This window comes from Camellia sinensis, chromosome 7 (assembly GCF_055761805.1).
Source record: "Camellia sinensis isolate YWXY chromosome 7, ASM5576180v1, whole genome shotgun sequence".
In the NCBI taxonomy this organism is placed as follows: Eukaryota; Viridiplantae; Streptophyta; class Magnoliopsida; order Ericales; family Theaceae; genus Camellia; species Camellia sinensis.
Genome location: NC_138967.1, coordinates 3,783,023 through 3,805,652, shown reverse-complemented (window position 1 = coordinate 3,805,652; position 22,630 = coordinate 3,783,023). Strand labels below are relative to the sequence as shown.

The window sequence follows — 22,630 nt, the reverse complement described above, 5'->3', positions numbered from 1 at the left end:
ACTCGACCCCTAACTGGATCATACTCCACATTTAGGCCGGCCAAAAATTTAAAGACCCGTTCCCGTGAGATGAACTTTTTGTACCCGATAGAATCAGTAGGGCAAACGGGCTTATAGTCTTCCAGGTGGTCAAGGCGTTTCCAGCCGTTGGTGAGGAAAGTGAAGTACTGAAGAACAGTCTGCTCCCCCTGAAGTGAGCTCTCAATAGAGCGGCGCAACTCAAATGCCTGTGAAAAATTTCCTTTGCGGGAATAAGTAACAGCCACAGCCTCCCAAACGTCCTGGGCAGTCTCCATAGACAAGTAGCCTTCACCAAGTTCTGGAACCATCGAATGGATAAGCCAACTCATAATCAAAGAGTTGGTAATCTCCCATTGGTCATAACCTGAGTCAGTGGTACTAGGTGCCTGTATCCTGCCATCAACATACCCCATCTTCCCTCTGCTTTTCAAAAACAAAGTCAAACTTTGAGACCATGATAGGTAGTTCTGACCATTAAATAGAGAGGTGGTGATTTTCAGACTAGGGTTGAGGATCTCAGTCATGGTAGTAGGTAGAATGAGACTCTCACTCTTTGGTGTTTGAGAAGAAGGGGACACACTGGTGGAATCTGTCATGGATATAATACTACCGAACCCGCAACAAAACTAGTGGCAATCACAAACCCGGAAGGTGGTAGTGAGATAACAGGCACAATGACTATTATAAAGACATAACAAAATTAAGAAACCATTTTTTTTTTTTTTTGTTTTTTTATATATATATATTTATATTGATTTTATGTATACATGTATTTATATATAAATATATATATCAGGTTATATTTATATATATATCAGGTTATATATATATATATTTATAGATAAATATATATCAAGGTGTGAGATACCAGAGTGATGAAGACGACCGAGAGCTGAGGACGACGAGGGCGATGAACGACGAGGGCGATGATGGCTGGAGGAGATGAGACGAAGACGAAGACGAGCTGAGGAGTCGAAGACGAAGCAGACGAGCTGAGGGACGAAGACGAAGCAGATGAAGACGAAGCAGACGAAGACGAAGACGAAGAGGACGGCTGGAGGAGATCAACCCAACAGATGATCCAACTAGGTACGTTTTTAACCCTAACCCTAGATGTGTAGCTCTGATACCATGAAGCTTGGGTAACCAGCTTGGGGAATGATAGAATATCACCCCCTATTTATAAATGAAGATTTAGGGTTTACAAGAAAGGCAATTACAAGATGATCCCTAAGTGCTATCCCTGAGTGCATAAAATGATTACAGACAGACTCTAGTGTACCTTTCGGCTAATATAATATGCTAGTACTTAATATAATATGCTAACAGGATGTGCTTCGAAGTCGACTTCCTGCTTTCGAAGCCGTTTGTCATTTGATTTTGGCGCCAAAATTTGGCTTCGAAGCCAAATATTTTATTTTGAAGCTGACGATAGTATTTGAGATGTGTTTCCTTCCATAACTATCAATATCGAGGGAAACTTTTCACACTCATACCTTTAGTACTTCTTTGTGAGTTCCGTCCGTGTAAAACGACTGAATGTTTTTTCAGACAGAAGGGTTTAAAAATCCTTTTATTTTGTGCTCCCAATCCACTTGATTGTTTAACACACAAACCCTTTCATCTTCTAAGAAAATTCTCTATCAATGGCTTCTTCTTCTTTGAAAATACCGGTCGTGGAGTGTGCGAGTCCATCTGTAGCCTTGAAACAGATTATTGATGAAGAGTGTGAGAAGCACAAGGCTGGTGAGAAAAGCGCCATTGACGGACTCATCTTCATTCCTCGTCATCATGAGCAGCAAGAGTATGTGCTTGGGCCCATATTCAGGGAGATTCCTATTGAGCTTCCAGCGCTGTATCTACGTCTAGAAGACCATTGTCTCCTTTACGAAGGTGATCTTGACTGGGGAAGCTGGAGGATGAACCGCCCCCATTGTTGTTTGCCCACGGTGAGACCAGAGTGGCAGGAATGGTATGATCGGGTTGTCCTTGATAGGACTCTGGATCTTCAAGAGCTCTGCCTCTTCGACGCCCTCCAATTGTCCAGGTTCACCATTTCGGAGGACTCTTTCTTAATATCTGCTGCCCTTTGCTTTTGGAATTCTGCTTTTAATCTTTCAATTCAGATGTGGGATGATGACCCTTATTGTTCTTGATATCTGCCATCTATTAGGATTGTCCCCCACTGGAACCCCCATTGGTCTAGATTATCCTGACCTCATAACCCCTTTTTCCCTCCCTTCTCTTAACTCATCTTATAGTGACTTTGTCAAGACTGAGAATAAAAGAGAGGGCCCTGTGACTGATAAGGAATTCTTTTATTTTATATTATATTGGCTTTGCAAGTTTCTCTTCTGCACCTCTTCTCAGAGGATCATGCCTGAATTGGCTCCTCTTGTTAAAGCCCTTGTCTTACAAAGAAAGGTAGCCTTAGCTCCATACGTTCTAGGCCATGTTTATAGAGCCTGTTCCCCTTTTTTGTGAAAAACCCTTGGATGCCAATCAAAGAGGTCCATTTTGGATACTTCAACTTTGGCTTTTTGCATATTTTACCGAATTACAATCTAAATGCCTAAAGTTTTTGGAGCCAAACTCCACTACTCATGGCATGAAGTTAGTCAATGTTTCACTTTATCCTTTCACCTTTGCTTTTTACTTTTCTTTCTTCCATTAACTCTCAGCTTCCCTTTCTTTTCACAGCTTCCGTCTCTTCGAACCTACCAACATTGGCCCATCCTGGTTGAGGACCTTTTTGAGTGATAGGCCCTGCTTTTCACCCCAACACAAGAACATATGGGCCTCTATTCTGATCCCTAGAGAGTTATTCATTGGGACTATGAATCCCAGACCTTAGAAATGCATTGCTTGAGCCCTATTGTCCTGCCCAATTTGCTAGGCAATTTTGCTTCTCACAAGAGGTCCTAATACCTCTCTGCAGCCAAACCAATTTAAGCCTTACCAGCAGGGACTTGAAGGTTTGAAGATCCAGATTAGAAGAAGCAACTTCTAAATTCATCCAGGACTTTATTGACTTTGAGTACTTTTCTTTCATTCCTCAAAGTAATATATTGAAAAGGTGCCAGAACTGGTGATGACCAATATGGAGGTACACTTGGCCATTTCTCCCCAAGACCTATTAATGGTACTGGATGTACCTCTAGCCAAATCGAAAGGGGCTGGAGTTGTTACCTCTTACTGCTCCTGTTACTATAGTTCTTGCACCTGTCACCACAAAGCCTATTCTTGCTGCCTCAACTCCTCCTAGTTACTCGAGCTGCCTCGAAGAAAAGTATGTACCCTTGTTTCTTTTCTCTTCTTCTCCTTTATAATGCTCTAACCCTTACTTATAGTTCTTTCTTTGGTGTAGGTGGTGCGGGTGCCTCATAGGGAGATTCTCCCTAAAAGGTCCAAGCTTTAAACCTTCTCAGGAGCAAACAGCAACAACAAAAGAAAAGAAAGCTTTTACTTGATCCTGAAGAGGTGGCACCTGGGGTTCACATGGAAGAAAAGGAAACAGAAAAAGAAGAGACAGAATAGCAAGAGACACCCTTGAAGAGAAGGAAGAAAATGACTGTTTCTCTTGCTGATTTCACTGGAGACCCCATTCACGAAGCATCTGCTAAAGCAGTGGAAGCAGAGCACTCCAAAGAACTTATTGTATTTCAGAGAGCTGAGAAGAGGAGGCAACAACAAATGTTTAGGGATGAAGCTGCTGCTGCTGATGCACTTCAAAGAAAAATTGCAAGAAAACAACAAGCTGCTAGATATTATACTCTTCATAGTTCCCCAATCATAACCACTACTTCTGAAACCAATACTTTTTTTCTGCCTTTATTCGTTTTTCTCAAATTCTTGATACTGAGACTTGACATTACTTTGTGTTTCTTCTTTTGCAGCAACAATTACTCTGCCTCCTCCTTCAATCAGGACTCCTTCGATCTGATTTGAAGTTGAAAGACCTCGAATTGTAAAGCCAATTCAAGCAATACTTCCACCCCTTGGTCCTATATTTTCCATACCTTTCTTGAAGCCCAGCATTCCTGCATCCCTTTCTTTTGGCTTAACCCCATACTTTCCTTATTTATCTCTCAACTCTACTAAATTTGCTCTTCCTTCAAGCCTTGCCGCTCCTTCCCCTCCTGAGGAAATTCCAGCTATTACATCATCTCTAGTGATAGCTGATTTCCATGGAGAAGACACTGGTAGCCCTCCAATTCCTCGTCCATTACCTCTGCTTAGCTCCAGTCCCTCTTCTCTTGAGCTATTGGTAGCCAAAACTATAGAGACTGCTAGGAGTACTTCACCTTCTTCTCCTACTCCTATGCAACCGTTTCTTCCTTCTACCAGAGTTCTTTCTGTACCCTCCATGTCAATGGATGAGGTGGACATCTTCGAAGCTAGGCTAAATAGTCTCTCTGACATACCTTCCACCTCTCCAATAGCTAGCAATGAGACTGAGTCATTAGTCTTAGCTGATTCTCTACTAGAAATTTTTGAGAGTTCTTCCACTAGTAGTAAGACTTCCTTACCTTCAATAGACTTGGACAGCTGTTTGGAGTTGCTGGCATCCTTCTCAAGAATTCCTTTCGAAGCTTTACAAAGGCCTATAATCAGAAGTGGCTTCCTCCAGTGTTGTAAGATTGTTGAGCAATCTAACATGACTATTTCAAGTCATTTATCTTAGGCGGCAGCCACTATTGATTTCTACATCAACATCTATCATGTTGCCAAGGTTGCAGAAGAGAAATTGCTGAGAGACCAGAGTTTTGTTTCTCAAATTCATGCTGAAGTGTCAGAATTGAAGGAGCAACATTCCTCTGTTTCCCAATTCCGAGCTCAACTACTGGAGAAGAAAGCTCAACTTGAAGAATAATTATCAGCAGTCAATCAGGTTTTGGATCGAACTGTCACCAAGTTGCAGATCACCAACCAAGGACTGGCTGATCGAAAACAGGATATGGCTACAACTATTCAGTTGTTCCCATCTCTTAAGAGTAGAAAATCTATTGTAAAGGAACAACTGAAACATTGTACTGACTTCTAGGCCAATCTATGGCTACATGTATTCAACTTATTATGAAATAAAATATTTATTTATCATTTGAGTGTTTTCATGCTATTTTATTTGGCATTTATTCTATTCCTTGTGTCTTCCATATAGGTGGATAATAAGGCTTCAAATATCTGCTATTAATCTTCTTGGGATGCACATATCCATTCAAAATTTTCAAATGATATGCTCCCGAAGGCAAGACTCTATGAACTTGATATAGTTCTTTCTAATTAGGTGACCACTTGCCAAAGTTATGGCTTTTGATCCCTATTGGGAGTATTGTCTTCCATACCAAATCACCTTCATCAAACCTAATGTGCTTGACTTTCTTATTATAGTTTTTGGCTGTTTTCTTCTTTTGAAAAAAAATGCTATTGAATGCCAGAATTTTAACTTCATCTATGTTCTCTAATTCCATGCACATACTTTGATGATACTGCTCGGGAACTAACTGATCCTGACCTCTCACCCTTAAGGACCTGATGTTAATTTCTATAGGTAATACTGGATCATGCCCTTATACTAAGGCATAAGGAGTAACTCCTGTACTTGATCTTGGAGAAGTCCTGTAAGCCCATAGTACATCCAACAAGTTATGCCAATCCCGTCTTTCACAACTTTCTGTATTCCTTTCTTCAAGGATTTATTGGATGATTCTGCCTGGCCATTGGCTTGTGCATAATAGGGGGTAGAATTAACAAGGCTAATTCCAAACTCTGCCACAAAAGATTTTACCATTCTCCCATCAAATACAGTTTCATTATCAACAGTTATGGTCTGTAGGATGTCAAATCTGTGGATCAGCTCTTTAATGAATCCAATCACTTCGGTCTGATCTACAGCCTTATATGGCTTAGCTTCGACCCACTTAGTGAAGTAATCTGTGGCCATTAAGATGAAACAATGATGCTTCGAAAAGGGTAGGTGTATTTTCCTTATCATATCTATAGTCTATCCTCTAAACGGTCAAGGCTTCACAACTGCATGCAGATCAGTTATGGGTACATGTCTTATTGCACCATGCTTCTGGCATGCCTGGCAACCTCTAGCATGTTTAATGCAATCCTTAAGGATGGTTGGCCAATAGTAAGAATGTTTTCGAAGCAGCCATCTCATCTTTACACCAGGCTGATGAGCGCCACAGATGCCTTCATGAACCTCAGCCATGGCTGTCAATGCTTCCTTTGGACTTAAACATTCCAATAATAACCTATATGCCCCCTTTTTGTAGAGAGCATTACCATACATTATGTATTGCATAGATTGCAGTTTGATTTTTCTACTGGCTTTCGACGATGGGCCAGCTAGATACTTGCATTATTGGATGCCTCCAATCTTATTTTTATAAGTCATTATGATTGACTTCTAAGATCACATTCTTTTTATTTAAGGGTGGTATTACCTTTTGATATGTTGTTTGACTTATGTTCATTTGAATGTTATCCCTTCTCTTGAAATTCGAAGCTTTTTGAGCCATATCATTAGCTTTGTTATTCAAGAATCTTGGGACATAAGTTACATTTGCTATCTGAAATTGAGAAAGTAAATGTAATGCAACAACATAATATGGCAACATACTTACACTTTGACATTTGAAAATCCCTTTTACCTGGTTAACTACCAATTGAGAATCTCTAAATATGTCAACTGCATGATCTTGTAATCCAATAAGTATTTCTAGTCCAATTATTAAAGCTTCATGTTCAGCTTGATTATTGGAACAAGTAATTTCATCAACTCTGAAACCACACCATGTGTGGTTTCTATCCCTTGTGGTGACTTAATCACCACATTAATTCTAGTTAGACTATTGACTTTCGATCCATCGAACCACATTTGCCATGGTTCAATACTAACCATACCAAGTTCCATTATCTCTTGGCTTTCTGTTTGACACAGATGGTCTGCCAAGAAATTAGCTAAAACTTGTCCTTTTACTGCTTTTTGGGGGATATATTCTAGATGAAATTCTGATAAAGCCAGTATCCATTTACCAATTCTTCCTCTCAACATAGGTTTAGATAACATATATTTAACCAAATCTGTAGTTGCAATTACTAAGACAGTTGTAGACAAAAGATTGTATCTTAGTTATTGCAGCAAAATACAATGCAAGGCACAGCTTTTCTACAGCTGAATATTTGCATTCACAAGAATTTAGAAACCTACTAAGGTAATAAACTGCTTGCTCTTTGCTTTCTTCATCATTGTCTTGGGCTAAGAAAACTCCCAGTGAATCTTCTTCTGCAGCTATATACAATTTCAAGGGCTTATCACCCTTTGGTGGCATTAGCACTGGAGGGTTGGCCAAGTAGGCTTTGATTCCTTCGAAAGCAGTTTGATGCTCTGCTGTCCACACAAATTCCTCTTCATCTTTCAACTTGATGGAGGTCTGGTTTCGATGATAGCTTTGGCTTTGTTTTGATCAATCTGTATTCCCTTCTTGTGTACTACATAGCCCAAGAAGTTTCTAGCTGATACAACAAAAGCACATTTGAGAGGATTAAGTTTCAACTTGAATTTTCTCATTCTTTCAAAAGCTGCCTCCAAATGAAACAAATGTTCCTCTATGGATTGAGACTTTACTACAATGTCATCAATGTAACACTCTAAGTATCCTCCAATGAGATCATGAAAGATAGTGTTCATAGCCTTTTGATCTGTAGTCCCAGCATTCTTCAGATCAAATGGCATTTTAACCCATTCGAAGGTGCCAATGTTCCCAGGACATCGGAATGCTGTCTTATGGATATCCTCTTCTGCAATACAAATTTGGTTATAACCAGAGTACCCATCCATCATTGATAAAATTTGATGCCCTGCTGAACTGTCCACCAATAAATCTACTATGGGCATAAGATACTCATCTTTTGGAGTTGCTAAATTCAGATTTCTAAAATCGATGCATACCTTCATTTTACCATTTTTCTTAACTACAGGCACAATATTGGATAGCCATTCAACATACCTGGCTGTCCTAACAAAGTCTGCCTTGAGGAGCCAAAGAATTTCTTCCTTGACCTTCTGAATCACTTTCAGGACTCATCCTTCTTGGTTTTTGTTTATATAACTTGAAATGAGGCCTCATAGGAAGCTTGTGTTCTACTAATGATCTATCAAATCCTGGTAGTTCATTATAAGACTATGCCAAACAATCTTTATATCTCTTTAAGACCAACAACAACTGGTCCCTGTCAAGAGCTTTCAACCAAGCACTTATATAGGTGGGCTGCTGTATAGAACATTCCCCTAAGTTCACTTCTTCCAAAGGGTCTTGCACCTGAGGACTCATTGATGCTTCTTTTTTTATTTCTTTTATCTTCGAAGCAATCTCCTTGCTTTGTCCTGCTCCCAGTTTCTTTGATTCAACATCTTTGCCCTCCTCCTCATAGAAAAAGTCTGTCCACAAAGCTTCTTCTTCTTGTATCTCCTGGACTTTTATTTTAATGTCCAATGCACAGTATTTTCCTAAGGCCAAAACCCTGACCTGTTGCTGCTCCTGCTTACAGCCAATTGTCATGGTTTCTTCTTCTTACTCTTGCATTTTCTGGACTATTGATTTTATGGCCAATACTGAGAACTTAATTAAAGCCAAAGATCTGGCCTCCTGGGTTCCATCTTTTTGCCTACAACCAGGCATTATTGTTATCTTTGGCGACAAACTCCTCATCAGCACTTTCTTGGACTAAGTGCTTCAGGTGTGCTAATTCTTCATCAGTCGTCACTTCGGCTGATCCATCAGGTTTCCTCAGTACACTGAGTGGTGCCACTCCTTCAGTATACAATTTGGCCTCTACAAAATCTGCACAAGCTATGAAGGGTTGATTATTTGCATTGATCTCCTCTGTCTCTCCACTGCCCAAGGCTATCATTATTTTTAGATGTAGAGAGGAAGGCACATACTTATTGGTGTGAATCCAATCCCTACCAAGTAGAGCATTGTACTTAGCATTGCTGTCGATAACGAAGAATGCAGTCATACAGTCCCTGGTTCTCATACTCAGGTTGATGAGCAAAATGCCTTGAAGCCATCTGTTTGTCTCCAGCGAAACCAGCAATGGTTATACTGGTTGGGATTAGTCTGGGGTTCCTCTTTCCTAGTTTCTTCAAAGAAGATTTCGGAAGCAGGTTTATTGCTGCCCCATTATCCACCAATATTCGGTTCATTTGTATCCCATCGAAGAAGGCCTTGATATACAAGGGTTTGATATGCTGTGTCATGGATGTCGTGGGAAAAGGGTATGAGAGGTTAATACTCATCTCTTTCTCACTCTCATCTCCAGTTTCCATTGGTATGGCCACTTCGGATTCATCTTGCACCATACTCACTTGTGAGTTTTCACTAGAAACTGGAATTGGGTCAATTTCGTGACCTTCTTGGTTCTCATCCTCTGCTTGGAATTCCTGTGGTAGTATATGTACCATATTCACTGATACTGGAGGAAACCAGCCAAATTGGATGACTGGCTGTACCTGTTTCTCTTACTGGCCAACTTGTTCAATTACTTCAGAAGCATCTTTCATGCTGCATTCTAGCACTTCAGTACTAGTAACTTTCTTCGAATGGTCTGTTTTTGCTGGTTTTTCAACCAAAAATGTTTGTTCAGCCATGATGACTTCAAACATTTCTTCCTCAGCCATCTCTTTCCTTTGGCCTAGGCCAAGTTCTTCCTCTGTCTCACTATCATTTTTCATCAAAGCCTTTTCCAGTCCTGCGAAATTGGATCTCTCTTTGGCTTTCAGTTCGGAATGAACTTTGGCCAATTGCTCTTTGTTGCAACTCCTTTTGTCTTGAGGAGTCGATTTTGGATTATGATCTAACTTTAAACTTTTTTCTCCGTCTGCTTGGCGCTTTGGCTGGTCCAATGAAGAGCTTTCTCCACTTTCTTTCATATCCCTGCGGTACTGAGTGTACTTTCGCTGGATCTTCCTCCTTTGGGACCTAGAAATCATAAGGACCATATTTGGTTCGTTTGTTTTTGGATGCTTTAGTAACACCCAATTATTTAGAACTATCAAAGCAGGTTTAACCATCCTACCTTGGTCTCTAACAATATTTCTTTGGGTAAACATTTCCCTAGGTTTGTTCTACATGACAAACCAATCTGGAACTCCAGGAACCCATGAACCCACTAGCTCAGTCGACGAGCTGCCTCTTTTTTCCTTCGAAGCCAATTTCGAAGCTGGCTATGAGGGCCACTGCTTGGCTTTGACTCCTTGCTTTGGGCCTAACTCAGGCTTTTCATGAAGGTGGCCACTTTCCATCTTGTGTGATGCTGATCTAGGGGGCCAATCTCTGGCTTTGATCCCATAACCTGAGCCTACTTCAGGCCTCCATTCAGGACGATTGCCTTCCATTCTGTAATAGTTGGGTGGTCTGAACTCATGTAGAGGTCTTTTACCCTTGGATTACACTTTGGTAGCTGTTGACCCAGTCATGAATGGCTACTGCTTAGGACCAGTTAGATATGGCCTTTTGTTGTAAGCACTGGTTGGTTTAGAACGCCTTTGCATATCCTTGTAATATTATTTCCTATCAATCGGAAGTCCTTTCAATCACTTGTAGCTCAACCTGCATCTGGGGCACATTCTTTGCATGACAGCTGCCTCTAAAGAATCATCATCCAGTGCCTCTTCATCAGAGTCTTCCCTCTGGTCAGCAAAACTTTGTCCAACAGCCGGTAAACTTCTAGCATCTTTCCTGACAGTAGTCTGGCTGGCAACCTGCATTTGCACATTGACCTCTTCCAATTCTTTCAAAGATAAGTTCTGGAAGTCTGGCATACTAACATTGGCTGCCGCTTCTTAAATTTCTAGGAATGGATTAGCGTCAATCCCCATGGCCTTTTCTGCTTTAGCTAGAAATTTTAGACTCCCCTTTCGAATCTGCTCTTGGATCCTGTCTCGAAAAAAAATGCAGTTTTAAGTTGAGTGAGACCAAGAATTATGCCATTTACAATGCACTTTTCCTTTTAGTTCCTCTAGAGACGAAATTTTGACCCCTTTCGGTAACTACAGGAAGTTTGCCATAAGCAAATGATCAAAAATGTCATCTGCCTTTGTTAAATCGAAAGAGTATTTCCTATGAAGGTCTTTTTTTTTAACTGCTGGTCAATTGTTGTGTCTTTATGAATTAATGCCTCATAGATCACAGGTTCTTTCCCTACAATCTCTGCTGCATCAATCTCATAATTAGGATCTCTATAACACGTCTTGTATGATGCATTACTTCGATCTTGTTCTTCTTCTAGTAATGCTTCATACCTAAACACCTTATAGGTTAGTTCTACTAAGTCTCTAGACTCAGTTGAGTCAAACTTCTTTCGAAGCATAAACTCTAGACCATTTTGAGCCAATCTCACAAATTCAGGCTCTGGTAAGATGATCCTACATTTGTTTCGTGTTCTTTTGAATCTGGCAATTAACTAAGTAGCCTTTTCATCAGGCCTTTGACTCAATCTTGCCAAGTCTGTCATAGAAACTTCTGGCTTTGTTTGGAAGAATTGGGTATGAAATGTCTTCTCTATTTGTTGCCAAGTCTGAATAGAGCCAGTGTAAGGTTAATATACCATACGAAGGCTGCCCCAGTAAGAGAATTTGGGAACAGTCTTAACTTCATGCAATCATTATTGGTAAATTCACCACATTAAGCGGTGAACTTAGCAATATGCTCTACCGTCGACTGGTTTCCTTTCCCATAAAAAAGAGCAAAGTCTGGTATCTTGAAGCCTCTTGGGTATTCATGTACCCTATCTACCCATTCTGGGTATGGTTTCCTGTACACAGGAGTTTGAATCCCCTGAGCAATTGGTCCACACATCTCTCTAACAATATCGGCAATTTGATCCCTAGGGACCATATTTTGTGCTTGTTGAACCACTATTGGAGGAACAAACACAGGATTTGGTGGACAACCTTGTGCCTGGGGTCCTTTTGGTCCATAGGGCGGTATGTTTGGGACTGGTTATCCCTGTGGTGTTGGCTGCTATTGAGGGTATGGGTGACCCTTCAGAGCCTGTCTTGCAAAAAGACCTGCAAAAGGTGCTGGAACAGGTGTTGTGTCTCTTCCAGTTGCAGGAAACCTTTCCAATCCCCGGGTATAAATTCGAACAAGGTATTAGTGAACCTCTTGTGCCAGGTATGGCTTTGAACATGGGATTTGGAAGCATCCTTGTGCCATTTTCTTGTGTTGGGCCAGATACACCAATTTGTATGGCTTTACTGTTAAGTAATGAGGCATTTTGAGTTGTCACAGGCCTCGAAAGAGGCTCATACTAAGACTGAGGTGATGATCTTTCATAGTTTTGGTTACTAGTTTGACCATTAGTATGTCCATTACTCTACATAGGCTGTTTATCTCTAGCCAATCTTTGCTGAGAGACATTTGAAATTTCTTCTGTGCGCCTTGTGTTAATTGGTTGATGAGTATTTAGTCGATCCAAAAAGGATGTTGCCCATCTTTTCATTGTGTTCATTAACTGTTATCTCATGGCATCTACTAGGCCTCCCCATGGATTCACTGGCCGAGTAGATGGAACAGTGGATGGTCCAATTCCTTGGTCTCGTCCAATATTTTGAACATGTGGTACTTGCTCCGAAGTGCTAGTCTATTCAACCATAGGTTCTGATAAAACAAGTACCTCCACAGGATGTGTTATCACATTATTCTCTAGATTAGGTATTTCTACCTCTCCTTCCATGCCTTCTTCCAAGCGTTCATTTGCTCCTTGTCTCCTACGTCTAGCCATTTTAATTTGTCCCACTGGGCGTGCCAAAAATATGCGTTGGCCTTTTGGCTTTCGAAGGTTATTTTTGTAATTGTGAGCGTGCCAGCGAAGATCAATCAGTCCTTACAGAATTTTAATTGCCAACCAATTATCAGACGATTATGTTTTAGTTCTTTCAGCCTCAATAAAGAGGACTTTTACTGGTGGCTTTGTTTAGGAGAATTAAGTAAACAATGATTAAATGAAGAACAATTGTAGTATTTCATTAAGTAAAATGAAAGACTTACACAGATCCAAATCAGCCTCGTAGAGGTTTACAGCAACAAACTACTTGAAACTACTCCTATGAACGAAGTGCAGTGTAGGAATTTGAAGTACAGAAATGTAAAAACTGGAAGGAAAAATGAAGTAAATAAAACTAGTTTTTTGGATCTGAGTCTGGGGGCACTTTCTGGGGCCTTCGCTACTATTTATACTTCTCAATGACAACCGTCGAACTGCATTTCTAACCGTCGAACCATCCTTCCATGGTCGCTGATCATGTTGCCTTATAGTTAGCTCCACTATGCCATATCTGCAGTTAGGCTTCCCTCCTGATTTTGAATTTAAATATGAGTAACTGTTGAAGCTACGTCATCTTGCATTTCTTTGCTGATCCAGTGCTATGCAGCTCTACAAAAATCAATACTAATTGCCACGTGTGTGATTATGATTGAAGATTTGAATTGTCTTCCCGTATTGCCCTTATCCTGCCACGTGTCGAATTGCAATTGGCTTATACAAAATATGTAGCCAACAATGGGTCTTGCTAACAAGTGCTCCTGGGCATAAGAAAAAAACAAAAAAGTTTAGAATATAAGACAATTTTCACTAATTTTCATTACATTTTCTCATTGAATTAATTTTGTACTTTTTCACCATTTCCAAAACACTTTTTACATGAATCCCAATATTAAACAATGCCGCCGGGGCTCTTGTTAGTATTTGCCATTTTATATATTTCTACAAATACACAATGTTTAACATAAAATAAATATCAATATAACTAAATTGTATTGTGAATCACACGATTCTAACAACCATGTTTTTCACTATTAGCTCTCGAGAGGCTTTTTCAGAACTGGTTGTAGTCACCGTATGTACACACTATGAACCTCTCTTCCTTGTGCACTATAGATGCATTTGATCATGGTGTATCTTTCAATGGTGGGTTTCTATTCTATGTCTGCCTATTATCTTTGGCACCATTGTTAAGTGAGAATTCTGTTAAGTTTTTCTTAACTGGTGAAAGTGCTTCTTAGTTTATATTTAATTTCAATTAAATTTCAGCGTGTCAAAGTCTACCGTCTGAGTGGTGATGGGAAGTGGGATGACCAAGGAACTGGGCATGTTACTGTTGATTATTTGGAGGTGTGGTTGTTTCCATAATCTGTTTTTCCCTTACATTGCTAAATTTGTGATCAAAGGTTCCTTGTCAAAATGAATTGACTGATATTTTGATTGAATCCAAATATCATAACACAGAGATCGGAAGAACTGGGTTTGTTTGTTATTGATGAAGAAGACAATGAAACATTACTTTTGCACCGTATTAGTTCAGATGATATTTACCGAAAACAAGAAGGTATTCTTTTTGTTTACACAAGTGATTCTTGTTATTCGTTTTTTCCTTAGGGTTATTGCTTAATTTAGTTTTTTTCCCCTCCTTCCAGATACAATTATCTCATGGAGAGATCCTGAGTTTTCAACTGAATTAGCTCTTAGCTTTCAGGAGACTACAGGGTGCTCATACATATGGTAACTAGTAATAGTATCTTCTCATTGGCGTTCTATTGCTTTGTAGTTTTTTAAGCTTTTATTTATTTTTCTTTATTACCTAATGACATACTTTTTTCATGTAGGGATAACATTTGTAGTGTGCAAAGAAACATGCATTTTAATACTCTTAACAGTAAGTATTAGCTATGATCCACTCTTAAAACAATTATTGTCATATTTTCATGTGATTTATCCTTTCTTGAATTCCCAATTTCTGTAAAGTTAGAAGCTGGTTGCTATCTGATTAATTATAGGAAGGTCTTGTTGGTCCAATTTGTGTAGATAGTCTGTAATTTATTTTTCTCTTTTCTCAAGATTATTCGGGAGCCTTGATATTGCTACTTTAGTTTGGATGTTAAAATATTGGATCTATTTGGGTGATTGGAACGAACATAGTCAGATTGGTACTTGAATCATTGTTTAACTTTCTAATTTCAACTGGTTTTGTTGTTTCTATTTTGATTTGACTCAAACGTCTTAGGGAGGCTAAAACTATCTATTGGTGATCTATGATTGTTAACATCATACCAACGTAAATTTAGTTGTTTGTGTATTGGATGCTATCTGTATAGGTTCGTAGAAAACATATGTGTTGGACATCTAATAGCATTCTTGTTGTAACTTGAATAAGTCAGTTTCCTTGTTGGGTTGAGTAACCAAATAGTTGAAAAGGTGTCCATCCATGTGTTTGATGGAGTTAAGTGGTATTAGATTTTACTTTTTAAGTTTGCTTAGCATTTATAGTTCAAAGCTAAGAGTACATTGAGAAATCTAGTGTATGCAAGGTAAGGTTTCTTAGTGCACATCCATTGAGAAATCTTGTGTATGTTAGGCAAGATACAAGATTTCTCGGTGCATTCATGAGCTACTACACAAGATTTCTTTTCTTTTTAAAGAAGTTATAATTATTCCATAAAATAAAAAATAATAAAGGGTGTGATAGTAAATTCATAAACTCAGTTAGCTTCATTTAACCTGCTGTTAGTGGAGGGGAAGCTTTTGTAATTATGTTAAAACTGTGGGGTTAATTGTAATTTTTCTATACTTCAAGGGAGGGGTCATTGTAATTTACCCTACATTGAGTTATATGAACTTTTGAACTTTGTCTGAAGAAAAGTGATAATTTCATATATGTCCCTATTTCAGCACTTCTTAGGAAACCTTTGCCAAACACATTACCAACTATTTTTTCAGCACTGCTAGTTAAATGCCTTCACAGGCCCTTTGTCCTGCAGATTTGTATTTTGTCATTTTAAACAATTATTCATAAAAAACTTGTATTATTCATGATGCTATGAATAGTTGATCTTTGTTGTTACTTCTGCAGATGAGACTTATCATAGTGTCAACAGTGAATTGAGGGAGTTGCCTGCCGTTGAGCTATCTACACTTCCTATAATACTGAAGGTTGAATCTGATGCCTTGGTGTTTGTTTTGGTTATTATTCTCTTTTAATGTTGCCTTTTATGCTGCTGGATTTGAGTGATTAACATTGAACACCTATGGTTAAATGCTGAATGATTATTGAAAATATGTTTTCCTAGTTAACTGAAGTTTTTAGTTTCCTACTTGGTCTGTGTATCTTGTAACTATGGTATAATTGTAATCACTAAAGTGAGTATGAACCACTATGAGAAGCTTGTGATTCATGTTACATGGACTTTGACATGTTGTGAGAGACGTGACTCACATAGCCGATATGTTGATATAGCTTCTTAGTGTTGATAATGTTTTTCTCTTCTTTCCGTTCTTCATGTTTTTCTTTCTATTTAGTAAGAGGAAGCTGGGGCGGTTGCATCCTTGGGTTTGATGTGGTGTTAATGGTGGGAATGAAATAGGCTTCTTTTGAGGACACAGAGACTCAATTTATCAGTTGAACTTGCCTTTTATTTTGTTTGGCATAAATTTGTCCTTGCAAGGGTGAATCCCTCTGTAAGTGTGGTAGGTAGAGTTGAGTGTGTTAGGTGAGAGTTGAGTGTGGTAGGTAGATGTAAGTGTGTTAGGTGAGAGTTGAGTGTGGTAGGTGAGTATGTTTTTCTCTTCTATATATAGGAGAGTGATTGTATACATTCAATAAGATTAACAACATACATCAATCAATAATATACATCAATTTATTTTACATGGTATCAGAGCACTAAGATTTAGGCCTGTTTTTTTTTCTCACCGGCGGGCAGCCGGCCGGCAACTTTGCCTTCGCTGCCCGCTGGAATTTTCTACACTTTACTTCGAGTTCTTCGCCATATTGCTCCCGAGTCTCAGGCGGGCTTGCCTTCATATCGCAGCCCGACTCGGAGCCTTCCTTGCACTGCCGAAGGAATACTTTAACCATCAGTCAGCAACCTTTTTCCGGCAAGTCGTTCGCCGGAAAGTCCATCGCCGCCGTACACTCCGGCCTCACCGACATCGATCAGCTGGCGGACACCCCCACCCGCTGCTCCCACCACCGTCGCGCCCAGTTAGCGACCTTCTTCCGGTTCCCCGACGACATCCTCCTTGACGACGACGACTTCCACCTCGCCTCCCTCGACTTCCCTTATGTTGCAGAACACCGTCCTCTGGCGCACGTACTTCTTCGACTTGAAGCTCTACATCAGCTTCCTCACCTGCAGATTTGGAACATCGATCTCTAGTTGCTTTGCAAGGTTGAAGTCCTTCTTCGCTTCGCACACTCCCTCTTGGAAGAGGTATTTGCAGATCTCTTTACGGTTCTTCTCTGGCATTATCATGGCTGCTGTGAGATGGAGGGTGAGAGAGAGTAAACTGCAAGCCACACCCAGACAAGCTGGACCTCTCTCCATTTCTCTGAAACACCCACCCATCTCACTCTCTCACTTTTCTTCTATCAACTATGTCTGTGTCATCACCTCCCATGAAGAAAGATACATATTTCTCAGTCTTTGGAAAGAACCTAACATATTCAAGATCTTCTTTCAATTTAGAAAGCTGCTTGGCAATCTCTGCCACTTTCAAACCCACAAATTCTTTTTTTAATCAACCGCCCAAACCCTCTTTATCTTTTATATATATATATATCTATCTATATAATTCTTTATGCATGTGCTCATACCCCAGCTGTGCTTCTTTATTTCTTTTTCCTTTTTTTTTTTCTCTCTTTTTTGACACCATAATCCTCCCTCTCTCCCACTTTCTTTATTCTATCTATATATATATATATATATCTATATCTCTTTTTATAATCCTATATTCCCAAACACTCATCACAGGCATGCACATGGCAGACACCACTCAATACACTCCACTTTCTTTCTTTTATCTTATTTATTTATTTTTTTTTTCATTAAAAAAAAAAAAAAAAAACTATTGCAGATTTTCACAACACTGTGGGCCAAGCACCCACGTGAACCCCTCTCTTTTTTCCCTCACTCTCTCGTTTTGATTTCACATCTCTTCTAATTCTTTCTTTCTTTTTTTATCTCTTTCACTTTATTTTTCATCTTTTTTTCATTGTTATTTCTTTGCACCAAAACAACACAACAAAAAAAAAAAAAAAAAAACAACAAAACACAAAAACAGAGAAAGAAGACGAACTGCACACCAACTTATTTTATTCATGTCGGGGCTCACCCCGATCACCATTTTACACCACACAATTAAAAAAAAAAAAAAAAAAAAAAACCAAACCAACACAAATCAGCACCGTGGGATTTTTCTTCTCTACTCTGCCGCCGGTCTCTTCTTCTTGCCTCCGTCCTGGGCGGCCCTTGCCGGTGTTGCCTCCGTGTTTCCCACTCCACTGGGCATGATCACTACTCCCTGTTCCTCCACTGCAGCATATGGCGGCCCTCCAAATCGGAACATAACGGTGGCCTTCCGCTTCAGCTCCTTGTTTTCCGCCTTTAGCACACTTATCTCTGCTCGCGCATCCTTATACATGCGTTGGAGCAGAGCCAGTTGGGCGTTTAACTGCTGCACCTCATTTGTCCTACTCTGTAGCCGGTTCGACAAATTTGTGACCGCCGTCATGGTCTCCACACATGACTTCAAAGTATACTGATTGGCCTCAATATCAGTTTGCACCGCCATTTTTTGCTCCACAGACCGCATCGGAAAGTTCAACGGAGCAAAACCAGAGGTGTTTGGTTGAGGTTCACTGGCCACCGCACCAGTTATTTCTCTTGTGGACTCGTTCAGGTCTGGAAAGAGTGTGAGCAGACCACGGGAAGAGGAGGCCATGTTCTGGGTAGCTGGACGGGAAGAAGAGGCCATGTTTTTTGGGTTGCTGAGTGTTTCAGCGAAGCAGCGATTTCCGACTGGTACTTTCAGAGAAGGATTGGTTACAGAGTGTTTACAGAGTATTTCAGAATGCAAATGTTCGGCGGTTTCAGATTGGTTTGCACAGCCTCCGCCTCAACCTTAGTTAAATAGCCAAGGCAGACACGCGCATCGCGCGCCACTTGACGCCAGACGCCAGACGACAAAACGGGCGCGCAAGCCAATGTGGTGACGCGCCTCGCCATCATGTCCGGCACATCTTTTTATGACTTGGGTTCGCCTTTTGATGGCACGCCTTTTTATGAATTGGGCACGCCTTTTGATGGCACGCCTTTTGAAAGATTGGGCACACTTTTTGAGGGTGCGACTTTTTAAGGGTCCGACAAGACTCTGTAAACTGTCCCGACATTGATTCCGGTTAGCTCCTTCATGGGTCCGACAAGATTCTGTAAACTGTCCCGACATTGATTCCGGTTAGTTTCTACAAGGGTCCAGCAAGACTCCGTAAACTGTCACAACAACTGTCACACAGTGTCTGCTACAACGGTCCGACATGACCCTGTAAATTGTCTGCTACAACGGTCCGACATGACCCCATAAACTGTCTGCTACATCGGTCTGACACGACCATACCGTGTCTCCTATCTTGTTTTATTTTATTTATCAGTTTACTTTCCTGCTTTGTTACTCTCTCCAAACTCAAGTTGGTTAGTATCTATCCTCCTTGAGTTTGAGGGGGACTGTAAGTGTGGTAGGTAGAGTTGAGTGTGTTAGGTGAGAGTTGAGTGTGGTAGGTAGATGTAAGTGTGTTAGGTGAGAGTTGAGTGTGGTAGGTGAGTATGTTTTTCTCTTCTATATATAGGAGAGTGATTGTATACATTCAATAAGATCAACAACATACATCAATCAATAATATACATCAATTTATTTTACACCCTCCCTTGATAAACTTTTGGATTTTGTTGATGCTTTAGGGCATGTTTGGTAATTTTTTTTGTTTTATGTTGTTTGAAAAATAGAAACGGAAACATGTTTGATAATGGTTTTTGTTGCCAAAAATGCAACAATTTTCAAAAATTGGGAAAAAAGTGAGAACACAAAAAATGTGTTTTCACTTGTTTTGAAAATAAATTTTCATTCACTCCCTCTCCCCTCTGCCCTCTTCTGGCTACTTTCCCTCTTACAACTCACCAAACATGTTTTCTTGTTTTTGTTTTTATTTGTTTTGAAAACCTGTGTATGCAATACATGTTATTTGTCTTTGTTTTTGCAAAAAAGGAAAAAAAAAAAATTTTGATAAATGAAACATGGTTTTTTGGAATGAGAAAATTGGAAACTAGCGAAGTTATCAAACGTGGCCTTAGATACTGGATGTGGGTTCTTTGTAGGTGACCCTTGATGTATATTGTTATTAGAACATTATTTGCCTCAAAAGCATATGTTGCCAGTAAATCGCCCAACAATGTGTGTCAAGCTATCTAACACCTCCTTCGCGTGTGACTATGTTTTGCACATGGAGGACCAACCAATGAATCAGTCCTGAACTGAACATGGTGCACAAACACACAGAATAGTGTGCTGCATGATAAGCATAGTGGGAAACAAAACATATTACAAAACTTGAACTTAGTTTTTGGAATCAGAGCTTTGATACAAGTTAAAACACAAATAGCTTCAAAAAATCAAGCTTCTGACATAAACATTTGGTGGGAACCCCCCCCCCCCCCCCCCCCCCCCCCCGGTGCTTTTGACAAAATATTACGGAGAACTGACAACCTCCATTGTCGTTAGTAGTGATTTTATAAAATAGCTTTAGTGCTATTGCTGGAACTATAAATCTTGGGTAACTGTAAACTTTGGTTGCTTCAAGCCTCACGAAAGCGTTCTTGATCCTTGCTATGATTGAGGTGGTAGATATCAATAGTGCTTATTTTATCTTCTTTTAATATCATGTTATTCAATGTTTGTTATTTCTATTTCCCCCCCTGTGTATATCTTTTTCCTTGGCATGATAACAGTTCATTTTGTCATTTTCTGTTGTCTTTTTAGTTAATGGGGTGTACATGCACAATAAATGTTTGTGTGTGTGTTTGATGAAAATTTCATCACTTTTGGTCTTGCAGACTGTGGTTGAGAGTGGCATTGCTGATCAGATGCGTGTAACAGAACTCATATTACATGATGTAAGTTTTCTACAACTTTTTTGTGATTTTGTTTATGTTAGAGTTCTTTGTATTGTGTTGGACGTTTAGACATAATCTATTTTAATAAAGTGATTCACCACCAAAAAAAATATGTTTAGGGCTATGTTGGTTTGGCTTTCGGAAATTTGTGTCAGAATTTTTTTTCAAAAAAACTAAAAATTAATTTGGTGAAAGAAATAAAAAAAAATAAAAAAACACTTATCATTTATATATAATTTTATCTTTTGGGAGGTTAGAAATAATTTTTAAAAATTTAAAATAATATTTTTGATATTTATTTTTATCAAACTAGTTTCCATTTTTTCAAAAAAATTCTGAAATTTTGTCTGAAATGCAAACCAAACAAGGCCTAGAATTCTTTGTATTGTGTTAGACAGTTAAACCTAACAATACTGGAAACTTGTTCTCAATAAAAAAATTATCTTTTTGTATCAGTATTTCTAATACCTATGCACGTTATAAATTGCACCTTAACTTCTCCATTAACCATGGTGTTCATTGATATTGAATTAAATCGACGGGGAACATGCGAAGTTTGGAATTTTTGAGTGTTCAATAAAATGTTGTGTATATCTATGCTAGAAGGATGGTAGCTTGTTGTGTGAATGCCCATATTAACACCATTTGTTTTGAAATTGGATCATAAACTTTATCTTGTATTTAGTTAACCTGGACATTGAAATTGTTTTAGAAAAAGGGATACTATTGTTCTTTGACATCTAACCAAGCACATTACAAGCCTTGGCCCTTCTTTTGTTTATTTTTGGTGTCCTTTTCATCTCTTCCATCCTTATTCTCAACTCGATGGCATTTGCTCTCATGATTATGATTTTCTTGATAGATTTTTCTGACTACGAAATTTATTTTTTTTTGCAGCAAGATTTTTTCCGTAAACTGATGGACCTTTTTAGAATCTGCGAAGACTTGGACGATATTGATGGTCTTCACATGATATTCAAAATTGTCAGAGGGATCAGTTAGTAAACCATTTTGCTTAAGTTTCTTTTTCTTATTGTTGTTATAATGATTGTTATCTCCTATAAATGTTTTTTTTCCTCTTGTATGGTTCTTAATATATTTCCTTCATACTAATGTATTAGTATGTTGACCTGCAGTTTTATTCAATAGTCCTCAGATCTTTGAGACAATATTTGCAGATGAATTGGTCATGGATACTATTGGGTCTCTTGAACGTAAGTTATATTTCTGTTGGTCTGAAGTATACTTTTAGTTACCTTCTGTAGTTCTGTCAGTGACTTTACTGTGATTATATCCCTAGTGTTATTGCTTTAGATGACTTTGCATTTCGGCTAACATAGTTCTTCCATGTGCTGGTTATTAGCTACAGTAATTAATATTTAGAAGACTACTGTTTGTGGTTTTGTTTAAGATTGCCTTGCCTTGATACCTATCGTTGTCAATGTTGTTAGTTAGTGTTGTCTTACTTGGATATGATTAACAGCCAAGTTCTCTTTTACCTTGTGCCAAGCTGCAAGTTGCATGGCAGAAAGTAGTTCCAATATGCTTAACTTGTTGGACTGCGCTATGCTATTTTGTTGTGGGTTGTTGAT

General features: G+C 39.2%; 1 protein-coding gene across 6 annotated transcripts in view; it reads left to right on the top strand.

Annotated features, from left to right (window-relative positions):
• The window catches only part of LOC114314569 (uncharacterized), an 82,475-nt gene that overhangs the window by 50,169 nt on the left and 9,676 nt on the right, over positions 1 to 22,630 (top strand). For 4 of the 6 annotated variants that reach the window (XM_082881583.1, XM_082881582.1, XM_082881584.1 and 1 more), the window contains 8 exons: positions 14,131 to 14,211; positions 14,326 to 14,425; positions 14,514 to 14,598; positions 14,703 to 14,752; positions 15,947 to 16,026; positions 20,979 to 21,038; positions 21,936 to 22,035; positions 22,175 to 22,252. In XM_082881583.1, coding sequence (XP_082737709.1) covers positions 14,131 to 14,211; positions 14,326 to 14,425; positions 14,514 to 14,598; positions 14,703 to 14,752; positions 15,947 to 16,026; positions 20,979 to 21,038; positions 21,936 to 22,035; positions 22,175 to 22,252 — 634 coding nt within the window. Of the gene's footprint in view, positions 1 to 13,899; positions 14,008 to 14,130; positions 14,212 to 14,325; positions 14,426 to 14,513; positions 14,599 to 14,702; positions 14,753 to 15,946; positions 16,027 to 20,978; positions 21,039 to 21,935; positions 22,036 to 22,174; positions 22,253 to 22,630 lie in introns of all 6 variants that reach the window. The other 2 variants (XM_082881587.1, XM_082881586.1) reach the window with 1 other exon arrangement.